We start from the raw sequence: 20,768 nt of genomic DNA, 5'->3' as shown, positions 1-20,768 counted from the left end.
AATTCTCGTGTAATCAAAATCACTTCAAGAATATTAAAATACGACCTGTATTCAGATTTTTTCTGCCTTTCATGGTTTATCAAATACAGTACTAATATAGGCATGTCTGGTTAGCTCTAGCACTCAAGTAATTGTGTTTGTTTCTTGCCTTCCAAACTTTAATTTGATGTGTTTCCTATAATTTTGTAAGTACTTTTACTGTCCTAGACAATTTGTCTCTTAATAACATAAAGGGAGAAGGGGTTGATTGCTGGTGCCATTTTGGTAACTTAATTTCATTATCAATGAGTTCTAATTATTATATTGTTATGAAATACAAAGGAAGGTTAACTTTGGTCATACCTTGGTTAGGCTAGCATAATCTCATTGGAGGTTGTCTAACTGGGTTAAGGTGAATATTATTACTTTTAATTGTACTTCAGTCATTTTCTGGCTTAGTGTTAACTGAATCCTGACTGAGTGTACATTAGCTTATTAGTTATAACTTTGGTAAGGTTTGTGTTTGAGGAGAGGAAGTTCCAGCCATCAAATATACTGTCATATAAATCTGTCTTAACAGAACCTCTTAAAGCATGCCTTTAACATGGAACTCGACTCGACCAGGTTTCATATCATCTAGTCTTTTGCTTAGCATAACACCATCTCCACTCACTCATATGGTTTCTGGGTGTCTGCCTAGGGTTTTTGGTTGGGTTGGATAACTACACTATTTCTCTTGATGAACTTTCATGGAAAGCTACACTTTAGCTTTGGGAGCAAGAGTCAGTGAACTGGCAGCCTTTTGAAAAGCCTTGGAATTCATTGCAATATCCCAGGTCATCTGGTGATTTAATCTTGACATTGGATCTCTTTTCTGTAGACAAGATCTGTTTTATATCTAAGCTCATGAGTCAGAATATAGCATCCTCTGTCCAGGGTCTACCTTAATATATTTACAGAGATCCTCATCTTAAGAAGGTAGTCTGTTTAAAACACACAGTCCAACAAGCACTTTTCAACCTTTCAACAGAGGCTATCCATATTTTGATGACATTCTTAGTTATTTTTTAAACATGCTTTTTCCATCCCTAAAAACCACAATGTGAGGAAAATTTCCTCTACGCTAGCTTTCTTTGCTAATAGGCAATTTCAGGACACCTAGAGTTTTAAAGGTTGGTCTAGGTATAGGGTGTTCATTGAACACATGAAGCAAATCCAAACAGTATAACATTCATGCATGGTACTTGGCGCATTTGGGATCCCTGCAATGGTAGTCGGGAGGAAAGGACCAAATCACCAGGCCCTTGAGGCAGCCAGTATTCTTCAGTTCTCCTTTAGGGGGGAAGAGTCGACTTGTTGGTTTTTCTTTTTACTCTTGCGAACGTGTATGAGGTGTAGGTTAGGCTTGGTGGCAGATGGATGTCCATGAACGGGTAAGAGTTTACTTAATACTATTCTGGTACTACAGTACATCTTTGCAGGCCACACAGCACTTTAACCCCAAAAATTAAGTTTTGATGAAGGAAAAAATATTTGGAGAGGTGCTGTGTGGTCTCCAAAACCCTCCTTCCTCTCTAGCCTCAATCAGGAGAGTGTAGCATTGTTTATGTACGTTTGACGTGAATGGTGGTTGATGGTTTGTTATAATGTAAGTATGCCGATGAAAACTGGAATGATAGTTCCACTCTTGGATGCCGTGCATGACATCACTCATATCTGATGACTTTCAGCTACTGAGGTGCTGTGGCAAGTTCAAAGGAGCTTGAAGTTGCGAGGTCTCCAATACAAACACTAAGTCCGTACCTTGCACCTTGCACATTGATACACTGGCCTTAGAGCATGGGAGACAATATATCTTTGGTATTCATGCTGTATAAGATTCTCTGTTCTAACCTTTCACAGGAAATTCTTTGAAGACCATACAGCACCTCCTCAAGGATAAGTGTTTCCTTTATGAGAACTCCTTTTTTTAGTTCATTTTGTTGCTTGAGTCTAATAAGATGTCCTTATTTTGCACTTTAATACGAATCGAAAGAGTCCATTTCTGGAATGATAAATCACAATGTGATTCAAATTTTTCCCGGCTTTGTGTAACGTAAACCGACCAACAACCTGAGTGTTGTGATTACAGTATATGTATGGAGGAGTATTGTTCACTAACACTCCCTCTTCTTTAAAGTTATGTCAGCTATTAGTTGATTAGTAATCAGAATGTCAAGTTAAAGTTTAGTGACACCTTTACCTGGAAGCATTGTTTGTGTTTAGTTCAGAGTAATCTAGAGAAGACTGGGAATACTAGGATGACTTCCCAAGTTTTGCATAGCGATTCTATTTTTATTGTCTAATTATGATGAAATACTCTTCTAGAATGCATTCCTGTTGTCCATTGTCATGATTATGCGATGTTGCCTTGCACACAGATCTTTAAATGCTTAATAATCATAGATTTAAATGGTCAGTTACAGCTGACTGGTGGTGTACTTTTACTTCTCAGTACTTTATATATCCATATCTCAGCGAAAAGAGAAAACAACTAGATTAGTATGTCCGAGTGTATCCTAAAGCAAGATAACTCTAACCCAAAATAGTGGAAGACCATGGTGCAGAGGCTATGGCACTACCCAAAACTAGAGAACATTGATTTGATTGTGGAGTATCCTAAAAGAGCTCCCTACCATAGTTAAAGAGTCTCTTCTACCCTTTCCAATTGGAAAAGTAGTCAATGAACAATTAATGTAGTTTGCCACTTAAGGGAAGAATAGTTTGATTTGCTTAGTGTTGTCAGGTGTATAAGGAAAAAGGAGAATATGTAATGAATATGCCAACCTATTCAGTGTATATGTAGGCAAATGAAAAATGACCCATAAACAGAGAGGGATCCAATGTTACACTATTTGGCCATTCAAAGGACCCAGTAATCTCTACCTTTAGTATCTCAATAAATGGCATATGCGTTAGCCAACCTATTACCTACTAGGCTGTCATAAAAGTTGCATTTGATAAGTAGATAACACAAAGAATGTTGGTCAAGTGTTGAAATAATAAATCCCATTTTTAAATCTTTTTTTCAGTTTTATGGTACCAAGGTGGGGAGGAGTGATGATTCACAATGTTCCCCCACTGAATGTCAACGCTTCATACCCTCAGTACATTGATCTTGATACTCATTGGATTATGACAACTGTATTAACTCATCTCCACAAACTTTTACCCGTACCATCAGTAGTATGTATATTACATTGTTACCACTCAGATCACTGAAGGGTATTTGTTGATTGACTAAATATCTTTAATCTGATCATTGTGTAAAATCAGATTAAAAGTAAATCTTCAGATCAGTATATGGTGTCTAAGTAAAGTAGAAAGTTTTAATTCTCTCTCTCTCTCTCATAGAAAAATGAGGAAGGCATTTTGTTAATGGAACCCAGAGAGTCTTGCAAATTGGCTGACTGGCAGTTAGATGGCCTTGCCCGTGCAAGGGTGTCTTCTTATCTGGCTAACATTCGCATAACATTACAGGTGAGTTCACTGGTTGTTAAATAAAGAAAAGATTAATCCTTAAAGCAATTTTCACTTACAAAATTAGTGTCTTTTCAAACAGCAGTTTTTAAAATGTTGTATTGAACCTTTTTGCAGCTTGCTTCAGGTTGATTGCAAAGGCATGCCGAAACTAGAGTTTACAAAGTAATTTTATTAGATTTGCATGAAAAAAAAAGTATTTATGTTATGTTGCTTAGCATTTATTATGCTGGTGATGTAATAACTGTTCATTTTCAGTCACTATGTGAATTAGTTGGAGAGATCAGCAATATGGTGATTAGCGACGAAGTTGGAGGTTGGGTGTGGGGTGCTGTCGAAGAATGGGGTGAATGCGGCGCAGCAACAAGGGAAGGTCGACTTAAGGAAGCAACGCTGTATTGTAGTCGCTCATTTATGCAGGCAGATGCGGCTTTCTTCCATCCATCAATGTTGGCGCTTTTGTACTTCCCAGACAATCAGAAGTAAGTATATGTACTGTATTTTTGCAAAAGTAAATTATTTGCAATATGCAATGCATAGGGACAACATTATTAATTTTGGGATTACTGTTCAGAAAAAAAGTGGGGAACTTCAAAAATTGGAAAATTAGGTGATATATATATATTTTTTTTTTCAATATTTAACTTAGCCGGTGATTATATAGCTGCAACTCTGTTGCCCGACAGACAACTCTATGGTAAAAACTCGCCAGCGATCGCTACACAGGTTGCGGGTGTGCCCAACAGCGCCATCTGTCGTCCAGATACCCAGTACTCAATGTAAACAAAGACTCAATTTTCTCTCTGTCGAGCTATCGACAAGACGTACTTACTCGCTGTTGCTAAACTGGAGTTTTTTCACAACTAATTGGTGAAGTACTTTATTCTAGTTTTGAGCTTTCGCTATGCAGGTGTTTTATCTTCATCTTAAATCTTGAACTCGTTTTGGATAGATTTAATTATGGTGACAAAGAGAGTATGGACTTTCTTTCACTTTTAAATGGCCGACCCTTCCCTTAGACGGAAGTGTGTTTAGGCTTTTAGTAATTATATCACGTTATAGATTTTCCTCTATATATTTTATATCTCTCCGCCTTTATTAGGCCTCTTCGATTAACTTTCCATTTATTATAAACATATAAAAATAATTTTAATGTTTTGTTTATATAGACCTTTCCTGAGAGTAGGCGGTCCTAACTTGGAAACCGAAGTTAATCAACGTTGAGCCCTTTATATCGTAATTAGCTTTTAAAGAGCTAAGGATTTAAAACTTTTTAAATGTAATATTTTATGAAAGAATTTCTTTGATAGTCTTCGTACTGTTTTCAAAGATGAACTAACGTTTAGTTTATTTATGCTACGCAGTTGTTGACGTTCAGGACGTTCAACATGCGCTCTATCGTTACGATAGAGAGAGAGTGTATCACGGTTTCACTTTGCAGTAAGAGTAAATCGATTCTGACGTTTTGTTCATTCTTTCTTAGCTTAAATGTTTTAAATTCTATTTTAAAGGAACTTTTTAATTGAAAAACCTTTCAGTTTTTTCCTTTAGTCAAATAACATGTTTTTTTGACGAAATATAATTGGGCTCTTCTCTTAGGTGCGAAATCAAGAGAGAAAGAGAGAGAGAGATAGAGACGGAGGGAGAGAGAGGAGAGAAAACGTTCCGTTCAAGCGGGTAACGTTGTTCTCGAGTTACTCTCGTCCCTAGTCGCTGTACGGGGAGGAAGGATAAAACGTTTTAGTTTTTTATTCTCGTCCCCAGGCTATGTGCGGTGAGAGATTGAAAACGTAGTTATATGAACTAGTGTTTAGTCTCTTTCCCAGCCAATGATTTTTTTTTTTTTTATCTTAAAATATGTTTTCTGTTTTTTGCTGGTATTAATGAGCTTGCATTATACGACTGATTTCGCAATTACTACCTTTTAATGAAGGGTAGAATTGCGTGTTTCAGGTAGAAATCAGTAAAAGTTTCGATTTCAGTGAAATAAGTGCAAAACAGAAAATCGAAGTGATAAAGTGATATGCGCAAAGTGTTACAGTGTTGCGTCCGAGGGTTCGTCTGTTCGTGCCTGTCGTTCACCTAGTCCGGGACCTCTTACATGCTCCCAAGCCCAGGGGAGAAGTAATTTCAAACGACTTATGGGTTCGAGAGGCCTTGACCAACGAACAGACGTTTTCCCTCTATGGTATCGGGTGTATCTTACCAAGATCTCCCCTACCATAAGACGAGAGAGAAGTTGTTTCTCCTCGTCATCCGAAGGCTTTTCGCATAAGAAACCTGTCACAAGGTTTCGAAGCCCTTAAGCGAAAGTCTGTCCTTTCAGGACAGGTCCAGCGTCCTGGTTACAACCATTAGGACAGCTCTGACCCTATGCAGTCATCGGATAACTGCTCGCCGCCTAACAAAAGCGTAACACAGACTCCGAGAGTCTTTTTTGTAGGCAAAGTGTTGCGGTCACAGACGTTACCCTCGTCTCTTACCACAACCATTTCCGTTGATCCTTAATGGGTTGTATGGCAAGACATGCAGTATATGCTTGCCTCCCTTATGGAAGACTATTCTGCCGATTAGTCCGTTGAGTCTAGCCGTTTATCTCATCGATATCCTGGCTTTCAGCCAACCTAACGTTCCTTTGTGCTTACTGTTGACGTTGGCGTAGCTTAGTCACGTCAGTCAGGTTGTTTAGAACCACACTCGATGCGGTCTCGTGTGGTTTTTCAGCCGCATTTGGACGTTAGGCCACTTGCTGATGCTCCTGTTGACGTTCAAGACGTTCACTAACAATCGGAGTTGACTTGTTTTGACGCTGTGCGTCAACCTCCGCATTCTAGAGTTGTTTTGACTGCTCAGTCTAGGCAGTCAAAGCAGTCTCGAGTGGACGCTGTGCGTCCTCACGCACCTGTTGTGGTTGACAGTTCAGTTGTTGACAGTTCACAGACTGTCAAGCAGTTACATGACGTTGCGTTCTGGTCCGCTACTAATGCACCAGTGAGTGTGGACTCTGCTTGTAAAGCATTGCCACCACGGTAGGTCTCTCCCTTGCTTGAGACTCAGCTTTTATCGGACAAGGTTCCTGTAGATGAGGAGGTTGCTGTTCTCCCTACTACTGATATTCCCTTGAGGACTCTGTCAGATGGAGTGGAGCCTAAAGCTGCTTAGCCTCCTATGGACTTTAATTAAATCATGATGATTTTTTAAGGATCTTTGTCCGGATCTTTTTGTAACTGCTGCTCCTCGTTCGCCTAAACGTCAGAACTTACACTAGGCCTAGCTACTTCGAAGCCGTTGTTTTTAAGCTAGTGCTCTCTCGCTCTCCTAGAGAGCGTTACGTTGGCTAGGCGACTGGTTTTTCACCAGGAGGAGTTTGGGGGATACAGCCTTTGCTTTCCCTTCTTTTAAACTGGTTTATAGAGCGAGAGTCTGATATGACACGAGAGAAGTTCTCGGCTTGGGAGTTCATGCCTCTGCCCAGATAGACTTCTCAATTCTCGTAGACTCTCCCTGGCGCCTGGCCAGGAGACGCTCCAAGTTGTTTACAGGTCAACTTCACAGCTGTTTTCGAGCCTTTGAAGTTTTGCTGTACAATTATGTCACGCATAACAAGGCTTTCAGGGATGGTAAACGGTACCGCCTCAGTCGCTAACCCCGTCTGTTGCCACACCTGCTCCCGTAGACCCTAAATGGGCTTTGCTGCAAGACATGCAGTCCAAGCTTGCGTCCTTGATAGAGGACTTTAATGCGGAGAAGGTTGCTACCGAACCTTCTGGCCAACAACCTTCCAACCGGTCGGTTGTGCGCCCTGTTGACGCTGAGGTAACCTACTCGCGTCTGCCAGTTGAGGTGGTTCCTCCACCGATGCGACCCAGTGTGGGTTGCCAGCCGCACGTTGACGTTAAGCGACGCTCGGAGGTGGTTGTTGACGTTCAGGACGTTCAACAACCAGCAGAGGTGACTTGTTTTGACGCAGTGCGTCAACCTCAGCAACCCGGTAGGGTGTTGACTGCACAACCCAGACGGTCTAGACAGTCTCGGGTTGACGCTGTGCTTCCTCGCGCACCCATGGTTGTTGACAGTTCACAGACTGTGCAGCAGTTCCATGATATTGCGTCCGGCTCCGTCACGCATCCACCAGTGCGACCGGACTCAGCGAGCCAGACGTTGCCCACTCCGTTGCCGTTTCCTCATCAGTTTTCGGATGAGGAACCCTCTGATGAGGACGTTGCTGAACAACAAGACGATCAGCCCCCAGAATAGATCAAGCCCTGCTATCCATCCAGAAGATGCTGAAGAAGGAACGCTGCTCAGTCAGGCTGTGGATGAGTCTGGTAGGGACGCTGTCATCCGTGGAACAATTTGTGTCACTAGGAAGACTACACCTCCGTCCTCTTCAATACCATCTAGCTTTTCACTGGAAAAAGGACAAGACGCTAGAAGCGGTCTCGATCCCGGTTTCCGAAAAGATAAAGTCTTGTCTGACTTGGTGGAAGGACAATATCAACCTAAGAGAGGGTCTTCCCCTGGCTGTTCAGACTCCCAACCACGTTCTCTTCTCGGACGCATCGGACGTGGGCTGGGGCGCGACACTAGACGGTCGGGAATGCTCAGGACTGTGGAACTCGAGTCAGAGGAGCATGCATATCAACTGCAAGGAGCTGTTGGCAGTACATCTGGCCTTGAAAAGCTTCAAGTCTCTCCTTCGAGGCAAAGTGGTGGAAGTTAACTCGGACATCACCACGGCCTTGGCGTACATCTCCAAACAAGGAGGTACCCACTCACTGACGTTGTACGAGATCACAAGGGACCTGCTCATCTGGTCAAAAGGTCAAGACATCTCCCTAGTAACGAGGTTCATTCAAGGCGACTTGAACGTCATAGCAGATTGTCTCAGTCGGAAAGGGCAAGTAATTCCAACCGAATGGACCCTCCACAAGGATGTGTGCAAGAGACTTTGGGCCACTTGGGGTAAAACCATCCATAGATCTCTTTGCAACCTCGCTGACCAAGAGGCTTCCAATCTATTGCTCTCCAGTCCCGGACCCAGCAGCAATACATATAGATGCTTTCCTCCTAGATTGGTCACATCTGGATCTCTACGCATTCCCACCGTTCAAGATTGTCAACAAGGTACTGCAGAAGTTCGCCTCTCACGAAGGGACAAGGTTGACGTTAGTTGCTTCCCTCTGGCCCGCGAGAGAATGGTTCACTGAGATACTTCGATGGTTAGTAGACGTTCCCAGTAGTCTTCCTCTAAGGGTAGACCTTCTACGTCAGCCACACGTAAAGAAGGTACTCCAAAGCCTCCACGCTCTTCGTCTGACTGCCTTCAGACTATCGAAAGACTCTCGAGAGCTAGAGGCTTTTCGAAGGAAGCAGCCAGTGCGATTGCTAGAGCAAGGAGAGCTTCTTCCATTAGAGTCTACCAATCGAAGTGGGAAGTCTTCCGAGACTGGTGCAAGTCAGTTTCTGTATCCTCGACCAGTACCTCTGTAGCTCAAATAGCTGTTTTTCTCTTATACCTGAGAAAAGGACGATCCCTTTCAGCTCCCACTATCAAGGGCTACAGAAGCATGTTGGCATCGGTCTTCCGGCATAGAGGCTTAGATCTTTCCAAACATAAAGATCTGCAAGACCGACTTAAGTCTTTTGAGACCACCAAGGAGCGTCGTTTGGCTACCCCTGGATGGAATTTAGACGTGGTACTAAGATTCTTCATATCAGACAGGTTGGAGCCGTTACAATCAGCCTCCCTGAAAGATCTCACTCTTAAGACTCTTTTCCTGGTATGCTTAGCCTCGGCTAAAAGAGTCAGTGAGATTCATGCCTTTAGCAAGAACATAGGATTTTCGTCAGAAAAAGCCACTTGTTCGCTACAACTTGGTTTTCTAGCCAAAAATGAGCTGCCTTCTCGGCCTTGGCCTAAATCTTTCGATATCCCCAGCTTATCGGAGATCGTAGGCAATGAACTAGAAAGAGTCTTATGCCCTGTTAGAGCTCTTAAGTTCTATTTAAAGCGTACTAAACCTTTACAAGGCCAATCTGAAGCTTTATGGTGTTTAGTTAAGAAACTATCCTTGCCTTTGTCAAAGAATGCTTGGTCAGACTTTATCAGATTGTTAATACGAGAAGCTCATTCACTTCTGAGTGAGGAAGACCGAACTTTGCTTAAGGTGAAGACGCACGAAGTAAGAGCTGTAACAACTTCCGTGGCCTTTAAGCAAAATATATCTCTGCAAAGTAAAATGGACGCAACCTATTGGAGAAGCAAGTCAGTGTTCGCGTCATTTTACTTGAAAGATGTCCAGTCTCTTTACAAGAACTGCTACACACTGGGACCATTCGTAGCAGCGAGTGCAGTAGTGGGTGAGGGCTCAACCACTACAATTCCCTAATTCCATACCCTTTTAATCTTTCTCTTGAAATGTTTTTATTGTTGTTTTTTGGGTTGTCCGGAAGGCTAAGAAGCCTTTCGCATCCTGGTTGATTTGGCGGGTGGTCAAAGTCATTTCTTGAGAGCGCCTAGATTAGGGGTTTTGATGAGGTCCTGTTGTATGGGTTGCAACCCTTGATACTTCAGATCCTAGGGGGTCGATCAGCATCCTAAGAGGATCGCGAGGCTCCGTAAGGAAGACGTACTTAAAAGGCAGAGAAATTGTTCAAGTCGACTTCCTTACCAGGTACCTATTTATTTTGTTTTTGTTATTTTGATAACTTCTAAAATGAAATAAAAACTTTTAGCTCATAAAAGTGTAAACATATATTGCTGGTCTCTACCCACCCCCCTGGGTGTGAATCAGCTATATAATCACCGGCTAAGTTAAATATTGAAAAATGTTATTTTGATAATAAAATAAATTTTTGAATATACTTACCCGGTGATTATGAATTAAAGGACCCTCCCTTCCTCCCCAATAGAGACGCAGTGGGACGAGGAGAAAATTGAGTCTTTGTTTACATTGAGTACTGGGTATCTGGACGACAGATGGCGCTGTTGGGCACACCCGCAACCTGTGTAGCGATCGCTGGCGAGGTTTTACCGTAGAGTTGTCTGTCGGGCAACAGAGTTGCAGCTATATAATCACCGGCTAAGTATATTAAAAAATTTATTTTGTTATCAAAATAACATTTTTCTTTTTTTCCCCTCTGTGGTATGGGAAATAATATACAGTACAGTACATCAGTTTGACATATATCAGTTCTGACATTACAGCGCTCATCCTTAAATGATAAATTTAAAGAATAAAATATGTTAACACTGTTTTACACAACCTTATGTCGGTTTCAACATCATACAATAGCAATGAAGTAATGTACTGTACAGTGCTTTAGTTCACATGAAAGCTTATTAATGTAAGTAGTGTCATGGGTTTAGAGTTAGTATGGACCAGAATCAAACACACTTCTACTTATATTTTACTTTATTCGCCATTTACACACAAACATGCAAGCACATACATTCACAGTTTTACCTTAGTATTAATCTAAGCCCTAAACTTATCCAATTTAGAAATAATTCAATCCTATTAGATATTAATCCATATTACAAATGAAGACATCATATTTTCCACATCAAAACTATAAAAAACAACCACCTCATATTTACTTAAACTAATTGATATCACCGATTCTCAATCCAATAAGCTCAACACTAAATGTCTTGATTAATTACAACAATCACAAAAGAATATAATTAAACAACTATATCGTGTATCATAATACGCTACTATATTTTTGTTATAAAACCATGAGATTGTTTTATCTCCTTATAGAAATCTTATTCCTCTGGTAAATAAAGCACCATATGAATCTCAAAAAAAAGAAAAAAAACCACAATATGGTTTTTCACTCATATATTACACTGTCTGTGCAAGTATAGTATACCTTATTCAGTCTTTCATCTGTGTTTTCCATTTTAATATATAGAATTAATCAGGATTTGCTCTGTATTATACTGTACAGCCCTCTTTACACTTAATCTTTAATTTAAATCAACCTTCCTAGTCTTACTGTTGACTTTACTTTTAATTATTGACAAAGCTTAATAACTTCACTATCAGTGTGAAAAGCCTTCATTTTTTCTTAATTCTATCTTACTCTTTGACAAGGCTTATTTATCTCCCTGTCATCAACTTCTCAATTACTAAGAGACACCCCACCAGGTCTGGTATCTCAACAACTGGGAAAGGGAAGGGAAGTCACTTATAACAATTGCATCTTCTCAGCCTTCCTGAAAAAAAAAGAGAACAAGCTTGTAGAAAAAAGCAAATTTTAGGTAAAAAAAATTATATTTTCAATAAAGAAACCTACCACAGTACCCAGCTTTTATAAAATAGTAGTACAGTATATTGTAAGTACCTTTTATGTTCAGTACGTGTATAGGGAACATATAAGTAACTTTATAGAGCAAAATTCTACCTACGTTGGAAATTGACTTACATCGGGTCTTTTGGAGGTTATATTGGGAAGGCTTGTAGAGAAAGAGAGACATGGTGTTGGAGAAGAAGAAAGCTTTCAAGCTATAGCAGAGGACATGTAGGAAGAGGATAGAGATTTATAGTCTACAAGGAAAAAGAACTGAAAGAGAATAGGCTAATAGAGGGACCAACAAAAAGCATAAGAGCTGAAGAAATTGAAAGGAACTTATCAGAATAAAAAACATAAAAGTTCCAAGACCATCTGGAATAATAAGTGACTTGCAAAAGCAGTCAGAGATCCTGTCATATGAGCTTACTAGAGTATATGAGAACCTGACAAGAGTTCAGAAGAAAAGATCTGGAAAAGAATTTTACAGTAATGTAGTTCAAAAGTAGATTGGATGATTTCGCAGTGTGGAAATTACAGTGAAATAAGACTCCTGGAACATGTCATGTAAATATCAGAAATGATGCGAGGGGAAAGTCGAAGAAAATTGTAAAAGTTTATAATGACTCTATACCAGAGAAATCAATAACAGAAGCAGTGTTTGTAATTGGTAAAGAGAAAGAATCTGTTCCCACATATTTGTGGTTAGTGAAAAAGTAATTCAATAGAGAACCGAGATAAGTAAATGGACATTATGATGTTACTTTACCATAACACTACACTTAGAGGGAAGACACAGGTATCAGAAGAGTTTGAGTTAAATTTTGGATTCCGTCAAGGATCAGGTCTGAACCCTTTGCTTTTTTATCATAGCAATGTAGAAGACTATAAAGGAGTCCAAGAAATGGGATCACTGGGAGCTGTTGTTTGCAGATGATTGAATATTAGCAGCAGAATCTAAGGAAGTGGTGAGAATTTTTAAAAGGTTTTATAGTGGAATGAAGAGATGACTTAAAGGCAGTGTAAGCAACCTAAAACTGTTGGGGACTAGAAAAGAAGCAAAGGAAAAAGTACAATCAGGAATATGAGGACGTGGTTATTTTGGGAAAGAAGTGGGTCTGACTTCATTACTGTGCACTGAATCTAGCAGATGGTGTCATAAGAGGTGCTCTGGATTACAAAATCTACATGGAAGAAGAGGCTTTCAAATCATGACACATAAGCAAAGAGCAAATGTGGAATAAACAAGAGTTGAGAACCCTGCTGTGATTAATGGGCAGGTTGTAGAAGAGGTACTATTACAGCATTTGGAAACGTAGTGGATTAGGAAGCAGAAATCACGAGAGCAGTAAGAGATAGGTAGTATACTAAATAAAATATAGGTGAATTGACATACTACTGGTAAAATAGGTACTCGGGTTACAGCGTAGATTCATTCCTAAGACTGGAGTTGTGATGTAAGTCGGAACACCTAAATACAATACAGTACATAACCACAAAAGTTAGTTAATTTTACTAATTTAGTAGTAGTCATAATCTAGGAAATAACACACTTTATGATATAGAAACATAACTCGGACTAGAAGAAACACATGGAGGACATAAATATAGAATGATAAAATGAAGCAAGAAATTACAATTCCTTTATGAGGGCTGCGATGTATCCACGAAAAGCTGAATCAAAACTGTTGTATCCTAAGCATTTTTGGGCTCAAGCCATGTCGTCCTGATGGAAGTTCCTTAAAGGCAGCTTCCTAGGGTATATTACAACTACGGCGATATTCCCAGAGAATTTACCTTAAGGTACCCAGAATTCTAACTCCTGGAGCGAGTATCCCTAAAAAAGACCTTAGGGATATCGTAAATATCAGTGGACGTATTCTTGACACGCCTCATAGCAATCTATACCCCGAATAGAGTTAACACTTCGTAGGGGTCAAATGGCAAGAAAACGAAAACGAGAAAGAAAAGGGGAGAGCCGTTCGTAAGGCCCTCTCTTCTCCCGTTTTGTAAGCGTGCCCTGCGCCGATTCTGGCGCCATCTGCATTCCTTTTTGCGTAGCTTTACAACTCGGTGTTTTTTCCTGTGTTTCTACCAAAATCTTGGATTTACTCTCATATTATGCTTTCTCCAACTTCTTCTGCTTTTCGGATAAGTTGAGTACTATTTCTTTTATGTATAAATGTAGGCTCTTGTTTAAAATTAAAGTATTTATAAGAGTTATCTTTGATACAAGAGCTGTTGCCTGCTGGAGGCGTCATGGACGCTGTCGCTCGCTAGAATAGGATTTATTTGTTAGCAAGAGCGACGTTCCCAGCCCCCTGCGCTTTAATAATTAGCTGCTTAGCTTAATTAGGAATTCTATTATGATGCGTTAGTAGTGCGCCTGGCGAAAGCTTTGCCTAGGCTGACCAACACTAGTCTTCGTAGCCTAGTTATTGGTCCTTGTACTTCCTGCATGATATTTAGTCTTCCAAGTGTGATTTTATATTGCTTAAAGCGTTAGGCAACGTTATACATACAGCCCTTTTCGAGTAATTTCCAAGATAGTATTGGAGTGAGTTTCGGTGATTTAGGTAATCGATTCTCTTAGTGCCTAAGCTAGGTTGTCTTAGGTCTTGATAATATTATCTTTTCCCCGTTTGCTCCCTTCTCTTCGGGGAAGGGGCAAACCCTTTCCCTCTGTTTAAGCCTTAGGCTTAACTCTAGTGGTTTGTTTGAATTAATTTTCAAATATAACTATGCTGGAGTAGTACTGTACCTTCCTGCTCCAACTGATTTGGTTCAGAGGGGGACAGTACAGCAGTGTATTAGTCTGAGTCCGTGTTGGTCTAGCGTGGGGCAGAGTCTCCCTTGCTGCCTGACACGGGCATAGGAGGTTTATCCTCCTTGATTCACCTTGGAAGGTTTCGGTAATTATGATCCCTTCGCTCGGTGACCCCTCAGACTTGTCCTCTTTGCTGTTCCGGGTTCGGGATATGTTCCCTTTCCGGAATAGCAATTCCTTCCTTGCCTTGGTTTTAGGGAGGCAGCCAGTAGTGCCGGCCTCCCTCCCTGGATCTCGCTGGCTGAGATGAGCTTTCTTAGTTTGGAATGATCCTTAACCAAGGCAAGGTTGGACAGGACCCTCTGTCCTTCCCTTCTATTTTCTGTTTCCTTTGTGTCAGTCGTCTCACATCCGTACCTAGCATAGGTTGGGATGGGGAGCTGACGTGGTCCCCTGTCGGCCGGCAGAGAGTGCCGACCGGCAGAGGCCCTATCCTTTGAGTGCTGCCCGGTCCTTCCTTGGTCCCTCAACCGCTGCCGTCTGTAGTTTCAGTAAGCAGTGGTTAGGAAGCTTGACTTAGTGTCTCCCCTTCCTCTCGGCACTCTTTCGGGTGTCGGGCGCGGAGGTACATAGCCTCTTAGCCCGGCACCCATTCTGTTGTCTTCTCTTGTGTTGTCCTTGCCGTCTGCCGGCCTAGTGGCCGGCCGTCGGTAGGGGGGTGTTCGCTAGTTCTCTTGCTGTCGGTCGGCAGTGGTCTTATGCCTTTGCTGGCCGGTCTCCTTGCTCACCTGCCGGCCGCTTTGAGTGGCGGCCGGCAGCCGGACGCTACCTGGAGTGGATGCCAGCCGGCAGGGTTTACTCACCGCTGCCGGGCCGGCCTGCTACATCACTCGGTTGGCCGGCCACTAAGAGTGATGGCCGGCAGCTGGGTACCAACCGGGTAGCTATGGACCGGCAACCACTACCGACCGGTTCAGGCATAGGAACTGGAGTTCTTCCCCGTCTGGGTGATCCTAAGTTGCATACTTGAGACCTACCTTTGGAAAAGGGGGTGGGGGTGCTGACCGGCAAGAGCCGGCCGGCACACCACCCTCATGTACTGTATCAGTTCTTCCCTGTTTAATGTCTTCTACCAGGGGAGAACATGATATAGTAGGTTACAACACTGTCTTCTCTAACTTACTTGTGTTGCCTTGTACAGTCACTTGGTGTTGCCTTACAGGGATGAAAAGAGAACTCTTTTCATCTTTAGCCAGAATGGTAAAATCTTACCTTAGGTGTGAGCTACACCTAATTTCCCTCGGGAAAATATGATCTTTGGTTATTCTTGCAAAGACTAACCATTTGATTTTAATGGCTGGTGGGCTTCCACAGGTGATTGTGGGGGATTCACAAGTATGTGTCTTTTCCTTATTCTTTGTGGTCTTGCACGACCCGTTGTTGTTGGCCTTACAGATAAGAAAGTGAGTTCTTTCTTGTCTACTATCCGGTATTTTAAAATCATTCCTTAGGGGGGGCTACACCTTCTTCCTTTGGAAATTTTCCATTGGTTAATCTGGCATAGATTAACTATACGATTTTATGAATTGGAAGGCTACAACAATTGGGTGTGCGGGAAATACAAGGATGTGTCTTTCCGTTTTGTTATGCTACTGTGCATATCCAGTGATACGTAGTTCACTTGATACTCATGGAAATTTCTTCTCTTTACAGGAGGACCATCCGTAGTGCGGATGTATTTCTGCAACGTCCGCAGTAGGGCTTCTGCGGACATGGTTCTGAAGGAGGCGTGTGGCATGCGCTGTCTCCACGGATGTTCTCCGGTATTGGGTTCCCCAGGTATGTTTCATATGCACTAACCTATCTATTGAGGTTTTTCTTTTCGCTTCGCTCAAAATCCATTTTCGTCTCCCCTACAACGGTGGATTCAAGGGATATAGCTAGGGAGAAGCTTCGTACCTGGGTGAGGGGCTTTCATAAAATTACCTCTGGACCTTATCTTCCAAATGAGAAGATGAGGGCTTTCTTTTCCTAGGGCATCAACTGTTACAGTGATTCCCCAACCTCAAGAGGAGGTCCCCTTAATTCAGATCCCGTGGATGCTGAAGTCACGGTCGCCTTGCTTAGCATCCAGTTGGACGACAGGATGCCAGACGTGTCCGAACGTCTGGAGGAAGACCTCCTGGCAGAAGGCCAGGATGAAGTTCGAGCTCCGGACAAGGTAGCGGAAGAGGCCGAGAGAGGTCGGCTGCTCCGGTTCAGGTCCTTGAACCTGCTCCCTCAACATCATCTGCTCTCGCAGTAGAGCAGGCCCTCCCTCCATTGTTGGCTTGATCCAACAAAGGCAGAGGGAGAAGAATGGGAAGGCAGCTGCATTGTAACTGCAGGGGCACATCCGGACTGCAAGGTCCGGTGGAAGGAGGTACCAGCTTCAAAGGAAGAGACAGAGCCTAAGGAGGTCGTAGTGATAGACCATGACAGGCTCATGCCTTGCTTTCTTCTTCGATGAAAGAGAGGGGCGTCATGAACTCAAAGGTAGCTGTATTTGAGTAAGAGGCTCCCTTCCTTTGTGTCCTCTCCTGCCACAGCCTTCCCCCTTTTTTCGCTGAAAGGGTTTGCGGCGGTTTTGAAAACAGTCGAGGCTGGCAAGCCTTTCCCCTCCCTGGTGGAGTGTAAACCCTTGTTGCTGGCCTTTAGAAAGGAAGATTTAGTAAGCAAATCAAGGACTGGAAGGACGTCCATCTTACCTTCTCAGTCCAGATGTGGGAGGCGGATTTTGTCGGATGCCGGTTCGGCGAGATCCTCTCTAAGCTGTCTGGTTTTCTTTTGCGGAGAGAACTCTAGACAAAAGAAAGACTGGCTGCCTCTTTGTCTCTTCAGTCCACGTTGAGACGATGACAAGTGATCCCAAGGTCCATGAAACGTTCATGGTTGTGATCAAGACTCATATGGCCACTGTGACGAAGGATCTCTACAGCTCCGTCAGGGCGAAGAGAACCTGTAGGGAATTCGAGTTCGCCCGGGCTACGATGAGGCACGAGCCAAGGAAACTAATCTCCTCCAACAGTTGGGACAAAGACCTTTTCCCTAGTGAGTCGGTCAAAAAGGTTGATAGGGCCGCCACGGACGATAGAAATCTTCTCCGGGAGTGGGGCCTGTCTACCAAGAGAAATTCTTCCCCGGATGGGGTCCCCAACCTTGGAGGAAGACTAAAAGGATTAGGATACTTTCTCGGCCAGCTAAGTCAAGTAGACATCAGCAGCAACGGCATTTGCTGATGCCCTCAGTGCCCCAGATGGTGGCAAAAACCCCGACCACACTTCAGTGGGTTCCCCAATTCGTGTCGACACAGTCTCCGGCATTCAACCCATCGTTCGAAGGTCAGTCAACTGCCTGTCGAACAAGCCTAGAGGAGCAGCCAGAATTTCGTCTAGGCGCCCCTCAAGGAGAAGGGGTTTCATGGGTGGTCGAGGTCAGAGAGGCAAGACCTCAGGACAACAGTCCGAGCGAGATGATATTGGTAGAAGGGAGTCTCCAACGCTTTTGGGATCGGTGGACCTTCGATCCCTGGGTCCACAGCCTACTCAAGAAGGGACTGGGCTGGAGCTGGTACAGCACTCCATCCCCATACCCTCGGCGTTTTTCCGATACTCCACCCCCGTTCTGGAGGAGTTCATTCATGAACTGTTAGAGGAAAAGTGATCCGAAGGGTAAAGTCCATCTAATTCCAAGGGAGGCTGTTTTGTGTTCCCAAGAAAGACTCGAAAATCTCGGAGTCATTCTGGACTTGTCGCCACTTAACAGGTTCATAGCGAACTACAGGTTCAAGATGCTAACAATACAACACATAAGGACCTTACTGCCCAAGAGGGCAATTACCGCCTCCATAGTTTTGTCAGACGCCTATCGGCACGTTCCAATCTATTGTCGATTCCCCTCCTACCTAAGGTTAAGGCTACAACGAAGACTATACGTCTTCAAAGCCATGCCTCTCGGGCTTAAAATAGCCCCAAGGATTTTCACGATGCTTGCGAACGTAGTTCTCAGTCAATTACGCCTAAAGGGAATTCAGGTAGTAGCCTACCTGGATTTTTGGCTGGGGTGGGCAGCACCCAGGACAGAATGCTTGCAAGCTTCCCTGTATGTGATCCATTTCCTAGTTTATCTAGGCTTCAAGATCAACAGGAAAAGTCTCAACTTCCTCCATCTCTAAGTTCCGGTGGGTGTGAATCCACTGGGACCTAATGTCACACCGTTTTCTCCGTCATGGCGGAGAAAAGAAAGGAGATAGCTGGTTCTGTCAAGAGACTTCTAGATTCCGTATGGATATCAGATGCGAACTGGAGAGTGTACTGGGGTCTCTCCAGTTTACTTCGGTGACAGACCCGGTGCTAAGAGCACAGCTAAAGGATGCAACCGGAGATTGGAGTAGTTATGCATCAGATGCGCGAAGAGATCTGAGAAGACCAGTTCCGCTTCGTCGAAATACTCTTCTCAGGCCTTGGTCCCAAGCCAGACTCCTTAGGAAGTCGGTTCTTCTTCATCCACCTCCCCCGTCGGTGACGAGTCACCCAGACGCCTCGAAGGAGGGATGGGGAGTTCACTCTTATCAGAAAAAGGCCCAAGGGTCTTGGTCCAGTCTATTCAAGACCTCTCACAGTCATTTTCGAGAGACTATGACAGTCCTTCTTTCCTTCAAGAAAGTCTCCCCGCATCGCTCGATCCACATTAGGTTGGTGCTGGACAGCGGGGGAGTTGTGAGATACTTGAATCGACAAGGATCAAGGTCGCCACCTCTCAACCAGGTGATGTTGGCCATCTTCCGATTTGGGGGAAGAAGAAATGGTACCTGTCAGTAGTTCACCTTTAAGGAGTCCGCAATGTGACAGCGGACGCTCTATCCAGGTTCACACCGATAGAGTCGGAATGGTCCCTAGACGCAGGACCATTCTCCTTCATTCGGAGTCAAGTCCCAGAACTGCGGCTAGACCTCTTTGCGACGAAAGACAACAAGAAGTTGCCCCTGTATGTGTCCCCGTACGAGGACCCCTTGGCGGAAGCAGTGGACGCGATGTCCCTCGACTGGAACAGATTGTTCAGGATTTATCTGTTCCCTCCTTACAACCTTCTGTTGAGGGTCCTCAACAAACTGAGATCATTTAAGGGAGTAGCGGCAGTAGTGGCCCACAAGTGGCCGAACAGTGTGGGGTTCCCTCTGGCATTGGAACTACGATTGGAGTTTCGACCGCTACCAGATCCAGTTCTGACCCAGTGAGTCCAGAAGTCAATTGTCTGCGCTTCATCACAGAAAACCCGGACCCAGCAGCTCATGATTTCTTTCCTTAATCAGGTGAGAAAGTGTTTCGGGATGTCGAAAGCCAGCACGGACTTCCTAAAGGATTATAAGTGCAAACCTTTTATAAGGCAATATGAGTCATCTTGGAGAGAATGGGTAGCCCTTGTCAGACGAAGATTCCGCAGGAGATCACAACGGACTTCTGCTTGTCTTTCTTCATCCATCTCCATGGTTATGGATCGGTAACTAACACGATTTTATCATGTAGGCCTGCTTTGACAAGATCCATTCTATATGCCTTCCAGGTCGACCTCGCTAACGAGATCTCTTATAAAAGTTCCGAAAGCCTGCGCTAGGCTCAGACCTTTAGCACCTCCAAAGCCCAATTCATGGTCTTTAGAAAAGTTCTTCATGTTGCTTCACTGTTGAACAATAAGGAGTGTGCGTTAAAGGATTTGACCCATAAGTTATCCTCCTTTTTGCACTCGCGTCCGGGGCCAGGGTTAGTGAGATCATACCCCTCTCGAGAGAGGAAGGTCGTGTTCAGTCCCTGGATGGGTGAACTGAACCTATTTCCGGATCCTACGTTTCTCACCAAGAACGAGTTACCCACCATCAGGTGGGGTCCCTGAAGAATCTGCCCTCTGAAAGAAGATGCATCTCTATGTCCAGTAGAATGCCTAAAGGTCTATCTTCGTAGAACTTCAGACTTCAAGGATGGCCATCTGGCCAGGGGAGAAACGTCAGGCTCAAAAATTTATTACTGAAATAACTCAGGGCGAAAATCACATATCTTATTCGCAGAGCGGATCCTGACTGTTCACCCACAGGTCACGATCCGAGGAAAGTTGCTTCATCCTTAAACTTCTTTAGTTGTAGGGATTTTGGACATCTTCGTTCGTACAC

At 43.4% G+C, this 20,768-nt stretch overlaps 1 protein-coding gene across 1 annotated transcript in view; it reads left to right on the top strand.

The window, feature by feature from the left end:
• Positions 1-20,768, top strand: part of PIG-S (phosphatidylinositol glycan anchor biosynthesis class S) — a 78,552-nt gene that overhangs the window by 47,795 nt on the left and 9,989 nt on the right. The window contains exons 8-10 of the mRNA XM_068346487.1: positions 3,051-3,204; positions 3,373-3,498; positions 3,757-3,980. Coding sequence (XP_068202588.1) covers positions 3,051-3,204; positions 3,373-3,498; positions 3,757-3,980 — 504 coding nt within the window. The remainder of the gene's footprint in view (positions 1-3,050; positions 3,205-3,372; positions 3,499-3,756; positions 3,981-20,768) is intronic.

Source organism: Palaemon carinicauda, chromosome 22, assembly GCF_036898095.1.
Source record: "Palaemon carinicauda isolate YSFRI2023 chromosome 22, ASM3689809v2, whole genome shotgun sequence".
Lineage (NCBI taxonomy): Eukaryota > Metazoa > Arthropoda > Malacostraca > Decapoda > Palaemonidae > Palaemon > Palaemon carinicauda.
The sequence above is the reverse complement of the archived record's forward strand: the minus strand, read 5'-3'. Positions and strand labels throughout refer to the sequence as shown.